The 19,691-nt window shown below is 58.0% G+C and overlaps 1 protein-coding gene across 5 annotated transcripts in view; it reads right to left on the reverse strand.

Annotated features, from left to right (window-relative positions):
- The window catches only part of TRAPPC9 (trafficking protein particle complex subunit 9), a 547,275-nt gene that overhangs the window by 44,836 nt on the left and 482,748 nt on the right, over positions 1 to 19,691 (reverse strand). For 3 of the 5 annotated variants that reach the window (XM_077847375.1, XM_077847377.1, XM_077847374.1), the window contains one exon: positions 7,150 to 7,649. The exons of the other annotated variants lie outside the window; for them this stretch is intronic. In XM_077847375.1, the coding sequence (XP_077703501.1) occupies positions 7,165 to 7,649 (485 nt within the window). In that variant the 3' untranslated portion in view covers positions 7,150 to 7,164. Of the gene's footprint in view, positions 1 to 7,149; positions 7,650 to 19,691 lie in introns of those variants that run through there. 5 annotated transcript variants of the gene reach the window in all.

Raw genomic sequence — 19,691 nt, forward strand, 5'->3', positions numbered from 1 at the left:
TGTTCAGAGCCCCACTGTGCACTGTGGGGCGGGGGGGCCCGGTCACCCGGTGCTGCCGGGGCTCAGAGAGAGGACTGCACCTCGGTCTCCAGGCGCATCTGTTCCACGCCCTCTGCCCCCACCTGCGGTGCACACTCAGGAGTGGGGTGAGGGCAGTCACGCCCACACGATCCCCCAGCCCTCCCAGCCTGGCAACCGTGAATCTCATTTCCACCTCTACGCGTTTGCTTCTTGTGGACATTCCATATAAATGGGATCAAACCCTAGGTGAGCTTGTGCGTTTGGCTTCTTTCAGCTAGCATCACACTTTCCAGATGCATCCATGCAGCACGGGTCGGTCCTGCATTCCTTCTCACGGGCAAAGGCCCACTCCAGGGACAATACACACTGTACTCACCTGTTCATCAGAGGTGGGGGGGCAGGTGTCTGTGCTGTCTCTACCCATCCGCTAGGATGAATAATGCCGCTGTGAACGTTCATGTATATACACTTCTGTGTGGACGTAAGTGCTCAGTTGGGGGGATACAGATATATATATACGCATAGGAGTGGAATTGCCTGGCCATACGGTACCTTTATGTTTAACTTCTTGAGGAACTGCCAGACTGGCTTCCAAACCAGCTGCACTATTCTATGTTGCTACCAGCAGTGTCTGAGGTTCCAATTTCTCCACATCATTGCCAACGGTAGCCATCCTAGTGGTGAGAAGTGGCACTTTTAAAAACAATATTTTATTTATTTATTCATGAGAGACAGAGAGAGAGGCAGAGACATAGGCAGAGGGGGAAGCAGGCTCCCTGCGGGAAGCCCAATGCAGCACTAGATCCCAGGACCCTGGGATCAAGACCTGAGCTGAAGGCAGTCGCTCAACCCCTGAGCCACCCAGGTGACCCAAAAGTTTCTAGTTTTGATAAAAAGCAGCTTATCTTTCGTTTTTGTTGTTGTACTTTGGTGTCTGATCTGGGAAAATACTGCCAAATCCAAGGTCATAAAGATTTGCTCCCTGTTTTCTTCTAAGTGGTTTATAGTTTTAGCTTTTACAAGTTAGGTATTTGATTCACTTAGGGATAATTTTTACATATGGTGTGAGGTAGGGGTCCAATTTTGTTCTTTTACACATGGATATTCTGTCATCCCAGCACCATTTGTTGAAATGATTATTCTTTCTTTATTGAACTGTCTTGCCACCTTGTTGAAAATCAGTTCATTAACGTGAAGGTTTAATTCTGGACAGTTTTATTTCATTGATCTCTATGTTCATTCCTGTGCCAGTGCCATAGTCTTATTATACATATATATATATATATATATATATATTTTTTTTTTTTTTTTTTTTTTTTAAGTAGGTTCCACAGTCAGTGTGGAGCCCAATGTGGGGCTTGAACTCATGAACCCAAGATCAAGATCCGAGCTGAGATCGAGAGTCTGACTCAGCCGACTGAGCCACCTGGGCGTCCCCTATCATAGTTTTACAGGAAGTTTCAAACTGGGAAGTATAAGTTGTCCAGCTTGGTTCTTATTTTTGTTTTCTCAATATATTTTGGCTGTTCTGGGTTCCTTGTATCTTCATAAGAATTTAGGATCAGCTTGTCAATTTCTGCCAAGAATTCAGCTTTTGGTTTTGATCAGGATTGTGGTGAATCTGTAGATCAATTTGGGGACTAGTGATATCTTAGCAAATCGAGTATTCAAATCCATGAACAAAGGATGTCTTTCTATGTACTTAGGTTTTTAAACATTTTCATCACTTTCTTTCAAGGACATTTTATAATTTTCAGTGTACATGCACACTATATACTTATGTCAGATTTATTCCTAAGTATTTCATTCTCTTTGCTGCCACAGTAGACTGACTTGTATTCTTTCTTTTGGGCTGTTTGTTGCTAGTGCATAAAAATACTGGCTCTATCAGCTTGTATCGGAACAGAGACTTTTAATCAGAGCTGGGATTTAGAAAGCGTCCTAAAGAAAAGCTTCTGGAGACACTGGAGATGTCGAACCTAGTGGCTTAAAACAATGGAAATGTATTCTTTTACAGTTCTAGAGTCCGAAGTCTGGAATTAGCATCACTAGGCCAGAACCAAGGTGTTGGCAGGGCAGCACTCCCTCTGGAGGTCCTGGGAGAGAGACATTTTGTTCCTTGCTTTTCCAGCTCTCGGTGGTCGCTGGCGCTCCTGGGCCTGTGGTCACGTCATCCACCTCTGCGTCCAGGGTCGCAGGGCCACAGCTTTCCCCCAGGATAGAGGTGACTGCACTTAGGGCCCACGCGGACAGGTAATCCACGATGATCCCAGCTCAAGCTCCTTAACTTAATCACATCTGCAAAGACCACTTCTTTGGCCACATACGATCACACTCACAAGGTCACAGGGATGAGGACGTGGACGTCTTTTGGAGGGCCATTTCTTGCCTGTCGTGCTGCCCTTTGTGCAGGTGGGGATAACTCTGCAGATAAGCGGAATCCTCATAACCACCATCAAACGCTGACCCTCAGTCTACGCCAGGCTTCACTCCCTCCCTGGCTTCCAAAAGGGCCCACGCCTCCCAATTTGTTTCTGTCCAATTGCGGAGGGCTCTGCTAGAAGCTCACTCTGAGCCAAGTCATTTCCACACACACTCCCTGCCCTGTCTCCACCGGTCCACACTGAGCCCCTGGGTGCAGGTGGCATAGGGGCTCCTGGGAGTTCTTCCTTAGAGGAGCAGTGAGAACTCCTGCTAGGACCGGCCGCACAGGGAGCAGGGCCAGGCAGCCTCCCGTCAATCACTCCTTGAACAGTGACTGAGCCTGTGCTGGGCACAGGGCCCCAGAGGCCAAGACAGCATCACTGCTGCCCTCAAGATGCAGCCCCCAGTGGTCCAGCACCTGCTGCCACCCACACGGTCGTGGACTACGGGGTCTCAAGTGTGTCATGTGCTGCCTCCGTACCTGTCTCCTCATAACCTCCTGCTCTGCCGCCTGTGGGCTGGGTGGCCAGTGCCCCATGGACACAGCCTCAGGCCTGCACTCACCCTCCTCCGGGCCGGGGCTCTGGGCTGGGATCACAGCTCAGCGGAGAAAATGACAAGGGTATTCCTGGTGCACCGTGGGCTTTTGGCCGCTTTATGGAGAACCAGTCTCTTAAGAGGCAGGCTACGGATCGCTCTTCAGTAAACACACCAAACCATACTCTGAAATGGAATTTCTATTACTAATAAGCCTTCATTTATTTACCCAGCACTTGTGAAGGGCCTTGGAGAGACCCTGGCCCAATGCTGGCTCAGCTGGAGGCCGAGGGAGGGGAGACGCTGGGTCTGTTCCCGAAGCCAATCATCGCTTGCTCCTGTGCCTGGACCCCCACACGCCTGCTGCCCTAACCCTAATCCTCAAACCCCCATGGTGCCTGTGTCCTGCAGCTCTCTTTCCCACATCTGTCACACAGATGAAGCTGGTGGTGCTGGCCCAAGACACCAAGAGCCAGGCCCAGGGCTGTGGCAGAGATGGGCCAGCCACCCCCGCCATCACGTGGGGCTCTCCCAGTGCACCTGCCCAGGGATTAGAGGTGCAGGCAGGGCCACTGTGCAGGTGTGGGAGCACTCACGGGCTAGTCCTGTGTGGTCCCCCATCCCCAGGACAGGTGGGCCGAGGTCAGGCTGGAGCTGACGAGAAGGTGCATGCCAGAGCAGCTAGGGACCAAGCCCGCACGAAGCCCTGTCTGGACATCTGAGGCACGTGACTTCATTCTACCCCACCCAGCCTCATGAGGCAGGTGCCGGTGTCCCCTGCATTCTATGGATAAGGACAGGGCATCCCAGATGGGCTATGTGGCCCGGTCACACGGCACTCTCTGCCCTCCTAACCAGGAGGGAGCGGGAGGCGCGTGAGCAGATGGAGGAGTGGCAAGCATCTGCTGCCCACCCAGTGCCAGCCCCGGCGGCCGGCACTGCAGCATCCCGCACCTCGGATGGAGCCGGCAAGGCAGGGGTGTGGCACTGTGGAGGGAGGGAAGTCCAGGCTTGGAGGAGTTAGGTAAGTCTTCCAAAGTCCACACAGTAAGGCCAGATTCGCCTAAAACACCTCTGCTCAAGTGTCCCGGCGTCACTCCCGCACAGGTCCCGGAGCTGAGTCTCACGCCAAGGTTGGGCAGGGGACCAGTTCGCAGTATCCGGGTTGCAGCTGATGGCTCACGCTCTGGGCTCCAGGGGAGGGCGGCTCGATGGCAGGGGTGTGTGGTTCTGGCCGTCATGGTCACTCTCTGGCACTCGTGGCAGTGGGGGCAGGTCACGCCAGATGGTCTTGTCATTGGACAGGGCAAGCCCTAGCCTTCTGGGACTCCTCAAAGCCTGGCTTGGGGGGAAGGCATTTTATCCTAGGAAATCCTGATACTTCTCTACAAGCACCCAGAGCCTCAGAGGTTTAGCCAGAGATGCTGTGGCCGTCTCAGAAACATTCAAGGTGTGGCAAGAACCGGACCTGGCACAAAGGCACAGACTCGCCTCGGGAGAGCAGGGACGGACGCCCGTGCCGGTTTGTGTGCATGCCTCCGGCCGGCGGCCCACTGCACGACACACTTTAGGGCTCGACGAGACCCCATGCAGGGGGGACGGGCGGCGGGTGTTGTATTTTGGGGAAGGGGATCCCTGAGGAATTTAAGATCCTGGCCCCGTGAGGGGCTGCTGGGCCCAGAGGACATGTGGTCAGAGGAACAGGCTTCTACCTGGCTCCCGCCACTCTCCAGCGAGGCCTCTGGTGGCCGTTGGCCTTCGGGCGCAGTTCTTCACCTTTACGGCAGGGATGGTAGTGAATCGTGCGCAGGATCCAGGGAAGATGAGGTCGAACAGTGAGCTGTGAGCCACCAGACCCCGTGAGGTGCTTACACTGCCCCATGGAGGAAACCGGGCGGTAGTCTTTTTGGTGGGCAAGGTGTCAGCTCGTGTTTATTTCTGATGGTGACAGGAATGTGCTCTGTGTGGAATATTCTGTCTGGGAAAAATGACAGTCTTTGCCTCCAGCTGTAGGAGCCGGTCTCTGGTTGGGAAACAAGCTCTGTGCTGTAGGGGGATTTGGGACACGGAATGTGCATGTGCCTGTCGTATGAGTGACTCTGTGTTACTGTGTCGTGTGTGCACGTGTACCGGGTACCAGTGCTGTGGGGCGCGTGCTATGTCGTGCGCCTCTGTGTCCGTCCCCGTGCTGTGGCGTGTGCCCTGAGCGTGCGCACCAGGCTGTGTATCTGTGTAGCACGCGTGCTGCTGGGGGTCCCTGCAGGCTCCCACGGAGCTCATGGCCTCTCAGAAGGCAACGTCAGAAGGAGCCTTAGACCAGCCAGCCACAGCCTGCGCCGGGCCTTCACCCGCCCTGTACGTACGGGCAGTGCTGCCGCAGGGACGGTGGTGACAGCAGGCCACTCCCTGCTGGGCCACGCATGGGGCCGGGGCACAGCCAGCTGGCCCAGAGCCCACTCCTCAGGCCCAGAGCCATCTCGGAGCAGATACCTGGAGGAGACGCGGCCTCTGCCCTCGAGCAGCCCGCAGCCTGACAGCCAGACACACGCACGTCCCCCAGACCCCGCTGAACACCCACACGTGTGACAGGCCACCCCAGAACCAGCGACAAAGGTTCACCCTCTTCCCGATTTGCTGGTGGAGTTTCCCGAAGGACTTCAAACCCTCTCTCTGCAGAGGACAAGTTTAAAAGCCCCACGAAGCCAGGAAGACAGGCTTCTTTCTCAGGCAGGATGTAGCAGGCCCTCTAGTTTCTTGGAGCCCAGTCCCAGCTCGTCACGTTCCCAGGAAGACCATGCCGCAGAGGGGATTTTTTTATTCCAGGCACTTTGGCAACACTCTGATGTAAGTGCTAACCACGTGTGGCATCTGAACTTGCAGTGAGTTCACCAAGTATGAAGCCAAGCTTTCCCCCAGGAAGCCACCAGTCAGCAGATAAAACACAGTGACCACCACTGTTGACGCCACACACCGATGTCACACGGGGGCTCTCCCAGGCGGCACCTCCCGGGGTAGGAGGCCGAAGCTCACCAGCAGGGTCTGCAGCAGCCCGCAGGGCTGGGGGCACAGGAGCTGCCATCCCAGCAGCACCCCCCCACACCCCCGGGGGCAGCGACACCTCCGGGGTGCTCCCACAGGAACCCGCTCACCATGTGCCGGGCACCTCCTTGCTGTGCACCCACCTGCAGCAGGTGGGGAGGGTGGGTCCGAAACTCTCTCCCCACCTCAAGCTGTCTGACCCACACTGAGGTCTGCAGAGCCTCCCCCAAGCCTTGCCGGGGGCACGGGACCCCAGTTCTCGGCCCGGATCCCCCAACGTGTACATTCCCTTGGTGGCTTCTGTGAGCTTGGGGGACACAGGGTGGCGGGCCAGTGCATCTGAAAATTCCAGGCCAAGCAGAGGTGTCCGGGGTCAACCTAGTTTAACCTTGGGGGGACGCATCAGAGTCAAGTGAGGGCAGCACCCCTGGGGGAGTCAGTGGGGGGCCCCAGACATGGTCAGCTTTGCACTGGGGGTGACCCACTGAACTCCCTGGATCCCAACTACATGGTTCTCACACTTGCTGAGAGTGTATTTATGGAGCACCACAGCGTTTACGCGAGGTGCTGCGCTCGGTGCTACATGCGACGCCATCTGTACAGCGGGGAGGACGCTGCTGACTTAGAGGGGCGGTGGACTCTTTCTGAGTAAGTGTATCTTCTGATCCGTAAAACCTCTCCAAGCGCAAGTCCATCTGTGGAGTTATAAAGGGAATCCTTGGAAGGAGTGGGATGGCTGGTAACTCGCGCGATGTGGGTTAGACACACCGACCACACACGCCCGGGCAACCTGGGCCCCAGGCAACGGCGAGGAAGCGCAGGCCCCTCCGCCGAGAGCAACAGCACACTGTGCTTTCATGCACCAGAAAGCCCACCTCAGACTGGACAGGAACCCCAGCCCATAAGCCCCACAGCACACAAGGCGAGTTAAGGCGAACCTGTCCTCACGCCACACCTGATGGTTCCCCTGGGGGACAATGTGCACATCATGTGCCGGAGGACGAAGCCCCACCTCTGCAGCACGACACCCAAGGGGTCCATGAGGCAGCTCCAGGGGAACTGAGCATCAGGGGAAAGCACTCTCTGCGCCAGGCGTCAGGCCGGGTACTGTCGCCCGACACGACAGACAGCTGTGATCCTCCCTCACCCGTGAGGAAGCCAAGGCCCAGAGACCGAATGGCTACCTGTGACCACACGGGGCAGAGGACCTCCACATTTTCTTGGCATGGCCATCCAGTGTCTGAGATTCTCACAGCGGGGAAAACCTCCCTCTCCCCATCCCGGGAAACCAAGGCCCGGGCACGCGGCCGTGGCTTGGCCACCTGATGCTTCCCACTGGGGCTCCCGGGGATGACGCCGGGGCGTAGGGCCTGTAAGGCCACAGGTAGTAGCGCCACAGCCAGAGTCGAGAGCTGAGTGTCGAGTGGCAGGAGACACTCCCTGGGGTTTCTGGGGTCCTGGCAGCTGCCCAGCCTCCTGGATCCCCTTCCTAAATATCCTTCCGAAAATTCCTCTTCTGCTTGAGTTCCCACAGGTGTATCTCTTGCTTGCAGCTAAGAGCCCGATTCTCAAGTGGCAGCTGCGACACTTTCTCATCAAAAGCCAGGGTCCTCCGGGGTGAGAGAAGCCTGTGGATAGGATGGGGGCATGGGGGCAACTTTCCTTGAGCCTGATTTTGGAAAGGAGTCGACGTTTTGGGGGGCAGTGGGTGGGGAAGGCCTGTGTGCTGTGCTCTCTGGCAGAATGTCAGCCCCCACGACCCCCGCACTCAGGAGCACCCCGAACCTCCAAGGCAGACAGCTCACTACCCTCCCTCGACAGCACTAGTGGCATCTTTGGTAAAGTTAATGGGGCGAGTGGGAAGGAATTTGCTTTGCTGAGTCCCTTCTAAGATAGCAGCACCACGCCAGGTGCTTCATAAATGTGCCTGGACTCAATCGCCAGTAAAAACAGTCAAGGACGGCCCGGTGCACAGGCCGGGACCTGACCCTCCCTGGGGGACCCCCCAGCCTGGTGACTGACAGGGTGTCGGTGCTGTGGGACTAATGTTCTCTGCTCCACTAAGGTGGGGTGAGCTCCCCCGAGCAGGGTTCCACCTCAGGGCTCCCTAAGGACCAGGAAACTCCATCTCTGACTGGTAACAACCCCCCAGCTGGTGCTCAGTCCTGGGGCTTGGCTGGAGGGACCACATGCAGGCCTCGATGGTGGCTCCGGGGCTGGGGGTGGGGTTCTGGCTTCACCTCTGATGGGCTGCACCCATCGTGTGGGAAGCTGCCCACATACAGGAAGGAGACCGACAAGACGTCCAGCAGGCACCAATGAGATGCGTGTCCCTTCGGCGGGGGTCTAAGGTCTGAGTGTTGTTTCCCATAAGAGGGGGGAAAGCCGGGGAAGTGTCGAGCTCAGCCAAGGCAGCAGAGGCAGGGCTGGGTCCTGCCTGATGTCACGGACACACACTCATGCACTTAACACACACAGTTGGCAGGTTCTCATATGTTCAGTTGTGTAAGCACCAGCGCGGGTTCCAGAACATTTTCATCCCTCTGCACGGAAACCCTATAACTGTGGGCTGTCACTCTGCAGCCACCCCCTGCCACCCGCCAACCACAAATTGAGCTTGGGGGACACAAATAGCACACAAATAGCACAATATTTTCGACATTTCTCCTTCGTGTTAACACATACCAACACTTCGGTCCTTTGTATAACTGGGTCCTATCCCACCGTGTGGACAGACACATGTTGTTTGTAAGCTGACCGGCTGGCAGGCATCCAGGCGGCTGCGTCCCCCCAGGGCTGCCCAGATGCGTGTGGCAGTCAGCATCCGAGAGCGGGCCTCTGTGGGTCGTGGGCAGGTTCCGGTGCCTCCTCACTGACCAGAGGATGTGCTCGCTTGAAGCCCCTGCATTCCCAGGCCTGGCTGAGGTCCATGACCAGGGTACCTCTCTGTTGACTGCAACGTTTCAGCACAAAAACCATCTAATTTGATAACCCTTCTGAGGGCAGGACAGCAAAGGCAACACACGGATAATTGGCGTCCCTTGTCCTACTCAGCATCTACCACAAAAAGGAAAATGCATGACCCTGAACTGCAGAGAGATCATTTCAACACAGTCTCACCCAAGGCAGAGGCAGTGGTGTGCACGGCTCATTGGGGAGTGTAACGGGGAGCGCAGTGTCCTCCTCCAGCACATCCTAAGGCTGACGGCGCCCGACAGGGAGGCAGACTGGGAGCTGGGAAGGGTAGGAAGCCTCCCGAGGGGCAGCTGTGCAAGTGCTCAGTGCAGATGGGGCGGGCAGAGGAGTCTCCCCGCAGAACCAGGGCTGGGCCCTTGGCCCTTGGCCCGCTCTCCTTACCCCGTCGCCCTTAGGCAGCTGGCAGCCGAGGTCCTCGCCAACAGCCTGCTGGTCACCCAACCCCATCCTTCCTCACCGCCCCCACCCAGGGCAGCCTCCATTCTCTCTCGGGGAACACCAGGGAACAGAACCCGTCAGCTCTGTTGCACCCGGACCCACACCAGCCACTGGCACATGCCCTGCAGTCAGGGCTGTGCCCACCACGGCTACCCCCTGACAAGAGAGACAACCAACAGTGATGGGCCAGCCCTGAGGTCGACAGCACTTGCCCCAGGGCACTGAAGATCCACCCCTTCCTCCTTCCCTGCACCCCCACTCCCACCTTGCTCCCGGAGGGCTCCCTGAGCAGGTGTTGCTGTGAGTGCCCTGCCTTGGGTGTGGATCCCCAGGGACGTGGAAGGACACGGGTGGGGGAGTTCTGGGGGATGGGCAAATGCACACTTGCATTCATCCCCACAGCCCTCCTGACAACCTGCCAACAGGACAGCGATGGGGCTGGTGAGACATGAAGCCAGGAGGAGAAAGAGGTGACAGCCGCTGCAGAAAGGGGGCAGTGAACTCTGGGAAGAAGGGAGAGGCTAAGCCACCTGACAGAGCAGCAGGTGCCCAGGAGCAGGGAGGCGCAGCCTTATAGGTCAGGACCTGACAAGGCAGTGGACGTCGTGCTGGTAGCTTGAGGTTGGCCACTGTAGGAGCACTGGCATCTCAGAACCCAGCAAAGGCTGCGCACCAGGGCTTCCCTCCATTCTCTCCCCAAGAGCCGGCTTTTCAACATTTATTAACACATCACTGCTTATACTCCCTCCCCAGATGGCCGGGGCTTAGGTGGACCTCAGTCCAACAGGACAGAAGGAGTATTCTCAGCAGAAAATAACCCAGGGAGCCCCTGGACTCAAGACCCCATGGAGTCCAGACACGAAATGTCAAGACAAGCAGCCCCTGCTCTGTCTGACCTGATGGCCCCAGTCAGCAGACTTGGGTTCGGGGGGGTCAATCCAAAGTTAAGACCGAAGCATTCAGGTGGTTGGAGGGGCCCTCGAGGAACTGCGAGGTCCTGGCTCCTCTATACCAGCTTGGGGGTCCCTCTTCAAAGGGAATGCAAGCCATGGGGTGCAGTCATCTGGGGGACGCCTCTACAGTGGAAGAGCCCAGGGGGAAAAAAAAAAAAAAACAGAGAACGAGGGAGACAAACTGTGCAGGAGCAGAGAAAACCTCACGGAAGCTGCACTTGACACTCTCAGAGACCGAGGAGGTCGTCTGTCCGTGAGGAAGACCTGGGGGCTTGAAAAGGGCGGGGATGGAGCAAGGAGCAATCCAGGAGAGTAACGGTGTCACCGGGAAAATACAAGAAATTCCATACACGGCCTGGAAATGAACCCGTGGATGCTTCCCGGGCAGCAGAGCAAAAATTCTAGGAGATGTAAGATGGGGAGAAAAGGAAATTCAAGGCCCAGCTCTGGAGGCCCACCCTCTGGGCTTGCAAGCATTCAGGAGAGAAAATAGAAGGATTGGAAGGGCGAGTATTACAGAAACCATAGAAGAAACTGTCCTAGTGGCCTCTTTGAGTCAGGAAACGGCCCACTAAGGGCCGCGTACAGGTGACCCGCACAAGAACGACATCAGGTTATGCCAAACGACAGGACCCTGGAGACAGAGAGGTTCTGCCTCTGTGGTTCACAGAGGTCGGGGATTCAGCACTGCCAGAGCAGGACACATCTCAACGGGAACTTGGAAGCTCCTGGCTTAGATATGTTAAGTTTTTGGGAGCTGGAAGACCGAAGAGATGCCTTCAAAATTCCAAAGGAAAAAAGAATTCCAAATTTTAAATCCAGGCAAATGATCAATTAGGTTTGTGGGAGAATGAAGGGAACCTTCGTAGAGGTGGTATTTCAGACTGTTTCTCCCCATGCATCCTTTCCTGGGACAGCACTGGGGGATGTGCTCCAGCAGAAGGGGACGGCCCAGCAGGAGAAGGCCGAGGAGGAGAGGCAGAGGGCGGCCGCGGGGCGTGGAGCCGACGGGCAGAGACAGGAGGCCCCCAGGAGCAGGGCAAACCCTGCCGCTTAGCTGACGCGGCTAGAGGTGGAGCAAGGGCCTCAGAGCTCTGGCGGCGAGCTCGAGAAAATTAACATAGGGTCACAGAAAAATTGGGGAAAAAAGGGGGGGGGGCAATCATTAACTGCAGGAAAAGCAAAAACTTACACAAAGAAGGAAGTATAATCCGTAGCACAAAGCTGGCTCAGCTGGGAGAGTATTCACCTCGCCATAATGAAAATTAAGACAAGAAACTCTGTGGGGATTTAACCCAAAACCGCGATCTGCCTGCAGCCAGAGGGTAGAGGAGGGGGGAGGCGGGATGCCAGCAGACATCTGGCCCGGAGACCCCGGAGACCGAGGTCCCTTCCAGGTGGGCGCACAGAGTGCTCTGGGTCAGGGCTCAGCCACGCGGGGACACGGGACTGCGGGTCCCACCACACGTCTCCTGCAGCGGATCGGCTTCTTTGGCCCCGTGTGTGCGTTAACTCGGATAAAAAATATTCTTACAGAAAAGTAATCATCAAGGGGCAATGTTAACAAATGAAAGGAGAGATACCGTAGACTGCGTGTGCATCGGGATCCGGGAACCCACAGACGGGAGTCCGGGGTTTGGGTCCGCACGGGGCGGGCCGGCACTCAGGCCCCTCGGCTGGGAAGTGGGCCAGGGCCCACCCCGCTTGGCCGTGGGAGAGTGAGGGGAACCAGGATGTCCGGGCGCAGAACAGTGTGTGTGGGGTGGTCCCCTGGAGAGCAGGCTCAGCGCCCGACCCCCGGCAGGTCCTCGGGAGGGCGCTTCCATCCCCCCTCTGCCCCTCCCTCCAGCCTGTCCTCCGGGCTCTCCCGAGTCTCTGGGGAAGAAGGTAAGAACGGAGAGGCCCAGCCAGCCCGGCAAGGGGAAGAAAGCAGGAAGAGGACGTGCGACCCGCACCCAGGGGTCTTCGGTTCACCTGACCTTGAGGGTCCCTTCACCGCTGCACTTCAGTGTCCCCTACGAAGTGCGTCACAACAGGGCACCCTCTGCAGGCCTGGTAGGGCGACGGGGTGAGCAGAGTCTGAGAGCCAAGCCAGGCCTCTCGCAGCCCCAGGCTCAAGTCAGCACGTCTTTAGTAATGTTGGACATGAACAGGCGCACGTGCCAACCCCTGCTGGGTGCCGGACCCGCGTCTAGGCTCCCGCACATCCAGCCTCTGAGCGAGCAGACACTGCTCACCCAGCCTGGGCCCCAGCGGGGAGGCTCCGAGAGGCAGCCTCCTGTTCAGTGGGCGCAGCCCGTGTGGGCTCAGTGTCGGGCCTCTCCACTGCGACGCCATGGCCAGGACAGCTGTGGTTTCTCTGAAGACAGGGTGGTAGGACACTACGTATGGCGGTGGCATCTCAGAAGCTCCCTCTTCCTTGACAACAGCGGGGTTGGGTTGATGAGCCCCCGAGAGGAGAGTGAGCTCCCGGGAAAGGACACGGCAGGAAGAGCTGCGGCTCAGTGTGGCTTCAGGCACCCAGGCCGTGACGGGTCCCCGCGTCACCCAAAAGAGCAGTGGCAGCATCTGGGTGGCCCCCTCGGCCCTCCTGGGCTCCCTGCTGCACGGGCTGGGCAGGACCTCACTTGCCGTCCCTGACCTGATCCCTGGGGCTGCTTCCTGCCCTCTGTGGCCACGAGGCTGATGGGCAGAGCAAGGGGCCTTTGCTTTAGAAGGTTTTTCCTCGGCAAGAGTTCCAGTTATTTTAGCGTCTGCCAACTGCCGGGGGGCACTGGCCGTGAGCCTGGCTCCTCCAGTGTGGTGGGATGGCTGCAGCTCAAGGGAAGGGGTTTTGGGGACAACCCCAAGGCCATGCAAACCCCGGGGCCAGAGGACAACAGGGACTGCACCCTGGATCGGAGGTGGCCTTATGGACGTCCTGCAGAGCCTTTCCAGAATCTCAAGGACAACAGGACAATCCCAACAAGGTGCTGAATTAACAGGATTTCACGACTCTGCTGTTTGGCTGCCACCGGACCGGTGTATGCTCTGTTGATCACACACACGTGTAGGGATCACTGCCTCACGCACAGATGAGGACACAGGCTCGTCAGGCAACCTGCCCTTGGCCCCGGCTCCTCCAACACCGACACTTCGCCCCACTCCCCGGTGCCAGGCCCTCACAGGGACTCTGACCGGGAGCTCGGGATAAGTACGACGGCACACAACAGGCAGAGTGTCCAACAACCTGCTGTTTGGAGAAACAACAACAACAAAATACCTGACTCGTCATATTTGCCAGTTTTTGGGGTGTGACTACTTCCCGCCCAGCTAATTTCTAGCTACCGATGCGACATTACCTAAAGTCACCAAATTCCTGAAAACGTGAGCCAGTCCACATGCACCCCAGCACATGCATGGGCAGTTGTCCTCCTCTGTCATCTCACGCATTCTGGAAGGATCCGTTCAAGCGTCAGCACCCTGACAGCGCCTTCCGTGGCCTCCCAGGCACAAACCACACCACTTCCCCAACCCCCCAGCCCCTGGTACGCTCGGCCATCACAACAGCTATTCCCCAGCACGATCACTGTCGGGCCGCCCCCAAAGGCAGGGTCAGCCTCATCAGTCCCAGACAGGGCCCGGGGAGACAGTGCCTCAGAGACAACTATAGTTAGATTCCACTTAGGAGCACACGGGCCAAAAAAAAAAAAAAATCTAAAAATAGCAAACCAAATCCAGTGGTGCATCAATAGAACAGAAGTCACCACGACCAAGGGCAGTTTCTTCTAAGGATGGTTCAGAAATCTATCAGCCTGAATCACCACGACATTTAAAATGGGAAAGAAAGCACGATTACATTAATAAATCCCGAGTCATTGGATGAAAAAGCAATTCGGGAGACTTCTGAAAAGAATAACGTAAAACAGGAACACAAGAAAACAAGATTATATGAAGCTCCAGCTTGCTACACGTGTAAGAGAAAGAAAGGCTCTTGTAGGAGGGATGCTCACGGCATTCCAGGAGAGGAAACTGCAGGATCCGTGACCAGGAGGTGCCCAGGCTCACCCGTGGCCAGGGAAAGGCAAATGAGAGCAGTGATGGCACGCTCCGGCCAGCAGAGTGCAGATACAAGGATGGGGCAGGTGGCACGGGGACCGCGACAGCGACAGCACCTCCTGCCCGGGCAGGTACATGGGCCCGAGAGGACTCCAAACACAGCCGGGCCCCCTGTGCACAACAGGAACGTTCCACGTACACGTAAACACACCTGTACGAGCAGCCAGGTGAGCCTGGAGAGCGGCGTAGACGGATAGAACTACCCGTATCTCTACAAGGGTGCTGATGCCGCGTTTCTTCTCGGGAGAATGGAAATGGCAGGGAGAGCCTTACATTTCACACCACTCTGCATTATTTCACTGGTTAAAATAAATGGGGATTGCTTTACAATTCTAAAAAAAAAAAAATGTAATAAATGGTTTTCCAGTGCTTTCTAGACTGAAAACCTCTACCAGCAGCAAGGCTTGATAATTGGTCTAACCATTATCCTTGCTTACAGGATCCATGGGCTTGTTAGGGCTTCAGAGGAGAGCGATCAAGGATTCTCGGCACCGTAATAACCTGGTAAATAGGAATCAAAAAGGTAGCAGCTGGAGCTGTCCCCGCGGAGCTCAGTGGAGAGAAAATGAATCACAGCGCCACGCTTGGCTATTGGCTGGCCCGAAATTGTTCCCCACTCTGAGAATTAGTTAAGTGGCTGAGCGATAAAGCAGAGAAATTTGAGACTTCTTCCTCAGCACAACGGCCTTGACTCCTGCCCTTTCAGTGGGCACGGCTGCATCAGGGGCTCCAGCGCTACGGAGCTCGGGGATGCAGGCCCCCACTGGCTGCCCCAGCAGCTCTGCGGCCTTGAGGCTCCGGCCAACCCAGTCCTTCCAACTCGGCTAAAACTCCGCCGTCAGAGCAGAGCTGGGCTGGACCCGGGCCAGGCCTCGGGGCACATCGGTCCAGGCCAAGTGCTGGGCACCGAGGAACCAGCCACGGGGAGGCCACATGGACCCTGGCCCGAGATGGCTCGCAGGTCACGACCACAAGGGCCTTCCCAGGGCAACCCTCCCAGCTGTGAAAAGACAGGGCTGAGCCCACATACTACCCGAGGACCCATGTGCCGGACCCTCAGGGACAGACAGAGACCCAGGCTCAGAGCCCCGGTGAGAAGGGGGTACCCGTGACCGGCTGTGCGTGTCCACAGGCTGTCGTTGCTCCAAGACAGCACCTGGGGGCCGCACCTCAGTGTTCAGAGGCCCCCGCGGAAGAGACGTTTGCATCAAGTACAGTGGGGTGGGGAGGGGTGGGCTCTGCTTTGGCTTTCCGGCGAGGAGGCAGGGGGCTGGCGCCAGCCAGGTGACCCTGTGGGGTGCACAGCACGTGTCCTTGCCGGCAGCACAGGAGGTCAGGAACCGGGACCATGGGTGGCACAAGGCTCCAGGGACCTGAGGACAGACAAAGCCTGGCTCCCCGCTGTCCTGGTCGGCTCAGCTGCTGTGACCACAGACCACAGGCCAGGGGCTCAGACAACGGTGATTTTGTGCAGCCCTGGAGGAGAAAGTCCCAGATGAACATGCTGGGAGGGTGGGGGTCTGGTGAGGGCCTCCCCTCGACACCAGGGCTCGAAGCCCAGGGCCCCGCCCTCACGACCCCCTTCAGCCTTCTTTCTGCAGAGGCCCCGCCTCCAAATACAACCACACAGGGAGTTAGGACTTCAACATGTGAATTTGTGGGGACCAATAACCTTCACTCCATGCACGACCCTTCCTAGTCCCTGGTCACCCCAAAGGCATAAAGAGGGGAGGAGCCCCAGTTGTTGCAGACAAGGAGGGCCCTGGGTTGGGACTCAGGATAAACAGTGATGTGGCCATAGAAAAGGCTGTGTAGTAAGGGATGGGGGCTTGGGGGCGAGCGAGGACAGTCCTGGTGCCTGCCATGGCAGAGGGGGCTTGGAAAAAAGACCAAGGTGCAGGGGTGTTGGCGTGGCGTGGTACCTGGACACCAGGCCATGGATATTGGGCCACAGCCCCCTGAAACCACTGGAGACCCCAGGCCACCCGGCGAGATCAGGGAGGTGCCAGTTCTCCCACACTGCCTGGACGTCTGGGCCACTAGCCCTGTACCAGGTGCTGCCCACCCCCCCAGGAAGGGACGAGACCGGGTCCTGGCCTTCATGGATCTCCCCAGTGCCGGGGGAGACACGGAAACCACAGCACAGCCTGGGTGGGACGTGGGTGTCGGAGTGTGTGAGAGGCGTCCCAGGAGGAAGACCAACCCGGAGGGACACAAGGAAGCCAGAGGCTCCCAGGAGGAGCTGTGCCCACACTCGACGGTGAACCGTGAAAAGGTTTTCTGCGGTTTGGAAAGAGCGCTGCCTTTAGAGGTCAGAACAAGCTGGGCAGCGTGCACAGATTATACAGAACGACCAACCCCCCCCCCCCCCCCCGCTGCCCTGTAAACTGGGGGAGGCGACCACGTTAACAGGGACCTGGTTGCTGTACGATGCTCTGGAGGCTTGTGGGATGTGCGGCCCACATCGTGGCCACTGACGCCAGGACTGCTGAGGTGGGGGGGGGCCGCAGGAGAGGCCGTGAGGGCCCCTCCACCAGTGCGCTCACGGGCAAGGACCCACAGGGAGCTAAGGGTTCTTTCCTTTTCCAAGGGCCATCTGACCTCAGTTTAGGGCTGGCTGTCATGCAGACGTCTCAGCCTCTCCTGGGTTCACAGGAGCCTCCAACAGGGAGGTCAGACCTCCTTCCCCGACACTGAGCATCGCAAGGAACGAGGGCTCCCAGAGATGGCTCTCGTGGGTGCTGGGCGTGCAGCACAGCCTCCCAGAGATCGATCAGGGTGTGGGGTGCAGGGAGACGCCACGGGGGCCAGAGAGGGAGAGTCCTGGGCAGGTGGGTGCAGGGAAGGAGTCTGCTGGTCCTCCGGGTCCCGTGGCCTCTGGGGTGGGGCCAGCAGGTCCAGCCCCGGTGCTGCTGCTAGAAGATGTGAGGTGGGGCAGGGGTTCCCTCAATGACCTGACAGCACAGATCAAAGGGGATGAGATACACGAGACCTGTCCACCCTGACGTGCTCTCCAAACCTAAGGGGTTAGTTCTTACATCATATGGTGGAATTAGGAAACCAGACGTCCACCTACAGCCCAGCTTCTCTGCCCGCCTCAGAGAGGGACTTGTAGGGCTGATGCTGTGGGATTGTTTTCCTTTGTTTCTGAGAAAACTTGGCCATTAAGCTCCAGGTAAGGACAAGTGGATCAAGGAGGAGCTACTGGTGCCTGCCCTGGATCGCTGGGCCAGGGGGTGGCCACCGGGATGGGTCAGCAGCGCACTAGAGGAGCGTCGGCCCAAGCAGGAGGGGACGGGGAAGCTCTTACTGCGGCCAGGAGCCTGGGTGTGGAATCCGGTGTCGGGGCCCAGGAAGGACCCACGGGCACGACCCACAGAGCAGCCTGCGCAGGGCCAGCCGGAGGGGCAGCTCTAGTCCTCCCGGGGGGCCTCCCCTCTGGGGCCCGTGGCCGCACAGGGTCCGGAACGGGCTGGTGCTGGCTGTCCTGTCCACACCTGCGCCCGCGGGGTGCTGGCCATGCCGGCTGGCTGGACGAGGGCTGCAGACGGCTAGTGCCAAGCGGGACAGAGTCCAGACAGGGGAGGAGCGGCATGGGCAGCAAGCGTGGCCTCAGGATTCCCTGATCCGACACTCTCACCCAAGAATCTCCGGCCTCCGTCCCTGTGGGATCAATTAACATTCCCAATAAAAATGGAAATTTCATTTCCATAATAAGCTCGAAGGGAAAGGTCACGTCCACTCCTGGGAAACCGCACTGCATGGTCGGCTGGTTGTCAGCCAGGCGGTCTGTGGGACCGGGCCCGTGACGCAGGCCCAGCAGAAGCCCCGGGAGTGGCTCACCCAAGCAGGAGGCCAGGTGCTCTCGGGGCAGCTGCACCCCCAGCCTGCGGGCAGAACTGCGTTTTGGTGCCGAACAACTTCCAGCTGCTCCCTCCCTCCCACATTCACAAACCTGAACATTTACCCTGCAAGGGTGGGGACAGGCTGCGGGGGTGACCGCAAGGAGGAGGCCGCGGGGACCCGAGATGGCTGGGGGGACAGGGGCCAGGGGCCACCAGAAGCCAATCTGTGGGGCTGAGAACAAATTCCGGAGGCCCCAGAGAACCCTCAGAGATCTGTGACCCGCTCCGGCAGTGTGGACGCGGGAGGTGGACCAGAGGAGCCGGGCCCCGGGCAGCCGCCGTGGGAGAAGAGTCAGCTGTGGATAGGGCGCTTCTGAGCCCAGGTGGGCAGCGACTGGGGGAGGAGGGAACTCGGCAGGGACCAGGGGACGTGGCAAAGGAAGACAAGGCCTTAGACGCAGCCCTGGTTTCTGGCCAGTGTGGCCACGGCAGGGCCAGTGGAGAGAAGGCTGGACAAGCCCAAACTGGATCCTCATGGGGTACACATTGCGGGGCAGGCAGACAGCCCGGCAGGAGAGGATCCGTGGGTGAGAGGCCAACTCAGGCCACCCTGGGGGACATTCCTTGGGACCCAGCAACAGGAGGCAAGAGCCAGACCTTGGAGAAGAAGCAATTATGAAACCCTCAGAGGCCAGAGCAAAAGTGAGATGGCTCGTCAGGCCTCCGGGGTGCCAGGCGCTTTAGGTTTGCTGCCTCCTTCAATGCCGAGACTTACTTCCCTCCAGAGCGAGAGTCGCCACCTCCTCTGTGTAGCTGAAGACGTGGTGCTCTGAGGAACAGTCACGGGCCCAGATCCCGCTGTTAGAGGCAGAGCCAGCAGCCGACCTGTGTCCCAACTCCAGGCAGATGCTCGTCGGCTGAGTGACCCACGCTAGTGTCCGAAGCCCACGGTCACCGTGGGGGGCCCTGGAGCAGAGAGCCATCATGGAACCCCCAGGGACTAGGGCCTCTTTCTGTCCCATTTCTGGGTTTCCCACAACCCCAGACCCTTCACAAGTGGAGGCGACACAGAGACGCATCTTTTCAGCCTCTGGGTTATTAAAGAGCATCTGCTGTGATGCACGGTGCAGCAACAGTACAGACGCCACGTCAACCGTGGGGGCCGCACCCAGGAGCCCAGGCAGGTTCTAAGGAAGAACAGGGAGAGAGGGACGATGCCAAGGACCGGTATCCCTGAGCACCAACAATCTGCCAGGCAAGCCCCATACATCATTACATCGTCCTACCGGCACCAAATGCTCACACAAGCCCACGGGTACACGTCCCTGCCCCTGTGCTGCAGGAGACAAAACAGGCCCAC

This window comes from Canis aureus, chromosome 14, assembly GCF_053574225.1.
Source record: "Canis aureus isolate CA01 chromosome 14, VMU_Caureus_v.1.0, whole genome shotgun sequence".
In the NCBI taxonomy this organism is placed as follows: domain Eukaryota; kingdom Metazoa; phylum Chordata; class Mammalia; order Carnivora; family Canidae; genus Canis; species Canis aureus.